The sequence below is a fragment of the Clupea harengus genome, chromosome 18 (assembly GCF_900700415.2).
Source record: "Clupea harengus chromosome 18, Ch_v2.0.2, whole genome shotgun sequence".
Taxonomy (NCBI): domain Eukaryota; kingdom Metazoa; phylum Chordata; class Actinopteri; order Clupeiformes; family Clupeidae; genus Clupea; species Clupea harengus.
Genome location: NC_045169.1, coordinates 2926567 through 2929066, shown reverse-complemented (window position 1 = coordinate 2929066; position 2500 = coordinate 2926567). Strand labels below are relative to the sequence as shown.

The 2500-nt window shown below is 47.7% G+C and overlaps 1 protein-coding gene across 1 annotated transcript in view; it reads left to right on the top strand.

Moving 5' to 3' along the window:
• The window catches only part of kiaa0825 (KIAA0825 ortholog), a 132077-nt gene that overhangs the window by 58863 nt on the left and 70714 nt on the right, over positions 1 to 2500 (top strand). The window contains exon 18 of the mRNA XM_031585465.2: positions 1137 to 1307. Within this exon, the coding sequence (XP_031441325.1) occupies positions 1137 to 1307 (171 nt within the window). The remainder of the gene's footprint in view (positions 1 to 1136; positions 1308 to 2500) is intronic.

Genomic DNA, 2500 nt, shown 5'->3' with positions numbered 1-2500 from the left:
TGTTATTGTGCTTGTCGTGAAGATTTGTACAACTTGTCATGGTCCACCTATTATATCATATCCAATCGGGCGCCACAGAGAGCCTGCCTGAAAAAGATAAATTAAGACAAATGGAACTTTTTACCGCGACTTTTATCCTATTTCCTGAAGTTCCGTGTGTCAAGGCTATACACATCCGTGTCCTTTTTCAAATGTCCTGTGTTTCATTTCTACGTCTAATTGGGTCTGATTAATTTCTACTATTGTTGGACCCATTCCACTGGGGGGAGAGGGAGAGAGGTGTCCATGGTGTCCAAACTTTATAAATAGTGGTTTGGAAATGAAAGAGAAGTACTAATTCTGCCTTTGAAGGCGGTCATCGGCCCTGCTGAGAATTGGCCCAAGGCCGGCCAGTTTTAATGAACACTCAAACAGCTGCCTGCACTTTTACCTATTCTAAAGGGATTCGATTTCTCGTCCTCTCCCTCACCCTTTCTCTCTCTCTCTCTCTCTTTCTCTCTCGCACTATCCTCCTCTCCTTCTCTCAATCTCTCTTATTTTTTCTTTTATAAAGTTTGTCTCCGTTTTATCACAACTTTACCTCAGTCTAGTTCCCAAACGTTCCCCTAAAGTTGCAGACTTGGCATAATGTCTGTTACTAAGCACACCTCCTCCCGTCGTTGTGAAGGTGTGAAGACATGCTTCTCTACCACTGGTACCCCCCCCATGATATCAGTGGTATCTGAAAACCAGGCATGGATGGGGTAAACCTGTTGTGTGTTGGGGGAGCTGTGGTGATGGTTGGGGTAGATGGGGGTTGATGTTTAAGATCATAGGTCTTAGCTTAGGTCATAGCTTGTGGAAGTATAACTGATATGGATTGAAGGGGTTTCTCCAAGTCCAAAGCGTCTCTCTCTCTCTCTCTCTCTCTCTCTCTCTCTCTCTCTCTCTCTCTCTCTCTCTCCCTCTCTCTCTCTCTCTCTCTATCTCTCTTCCTCTATCTCTATCTCTCTCTCTCTCTCTCTCTCTCTCTCTCTCTCTCTCTCTCTCTATCTCTCTTCCTCTATCTCTATCTCTCTCTCTCTCTCCCTCTCTCTCTCTCTCTCTCTCTCTCTCTCTCTCTCTCTCTCTCTCTCTCTCTCTCTCTCTCTCTCTAGGAGCTTCTCTGGCGTAGGCTCTCGCCTCCGCACGTGCTCAGTGAAGACCCTCCCCAGGACTCTACCCTCTCTCTGACCTTTGACCTACCAGATGGATGGACCCCTTCTCCAGCATCTCATTTTAACCCCCTCACTCAGTTCGACCACTTCGGCTACGACGAGTTTGACCAGGTTCGTTTCCTCTCCTTTTTTTTCCTCTTATGTTTCTCCTCCTTGTTTTCGAACACAGATAAAACACCATTTTTTTACTTTCATTCTGGAAGAAAGCTCCGAGAGAAACACGGCGCCTTTTTCCTGCCTGCTCAGTGTGACGCCGTGCGTGGCCCCTCGCATCACCTCGCCGTAGATTTGTGCCGGAAATAAATGGAGGTGCCTCCCGGTAGACGGCACCTCGCTCCCTCTATCACCTCACTCCCCTTGATCACGCAGCCACTGCGGGGGCCTTGTCAGACTCTATCTCTCCTCGTCTCTCCCCCTTCCATCGGTCTTTGTGTCGGAGTCTTTCGGGGGCCTTTTTTATTTTTTTCTTCCTGTCGGGGGGCCACAGAAGAGGTGAGCTGAGAGAAGCAGAGCACTGAGGTGCGGTACAGTGTGAAAAGGGGAGAGAGAAGTGAGGGAGAGAGGGAGAGAAAGGAAGAGGAAGAGGAAGAGGGAGGGAGAAAAGAAGAGGGAGAAGAACAGAGCAACAGAGAGCAACAGAGGGAGAGATAGAGAGCAAGAGAAAGAGGGAGGCGGTGACAGACTCCCGGGCGTTTGACTCGGGTCTTTCACGGCAGTGAACCCAGCGCTGTGCTGTTCTCCGCGGGTCGGGCCTCCCAGGGCACCGTTTGAAGGAAGACACACTGAACAGAGGAGAACAACTTCAATGGAGCAGAAGCACAAGTCACAAGTTTGGAAACACATAAAAGACATATGAAAAAGAAAATCCTTCTTTAACACACACACACACACACACACACACACACACACACACACAAAGACACACAAACACGTTTAAAAAAAAGTCCCTTACATCCCTCGAGTGCTCCCAAAATGAGCAGATTGAAGGTTTAATTATAAAAGTGTTTTGTCCTTCTGAGCTGGCGCTGGGCGTGGATGAAGGTGAAGATAAGTTGCGTGCGAAGACGACGGCGGCGGCGGCGTGCCGGAACGTTAGCAGGAGGTTATCTCAACGTTAAGAGGCCATTAACAAAAGAGCAGTATCTCCCCACAGACAGAAGACACTTCCTACTACCTCTCTTTCATACCTTCTCTCTTTTTTGGTTTCTGTCTGTCTTTTCTTTTCTTTTTTAAAAAAGAATAAGGCCAATGTTTTGTCTGTGCTTTTTTGTGTGTGTCTCAGCATTCTAATCCCACTGTGTTAT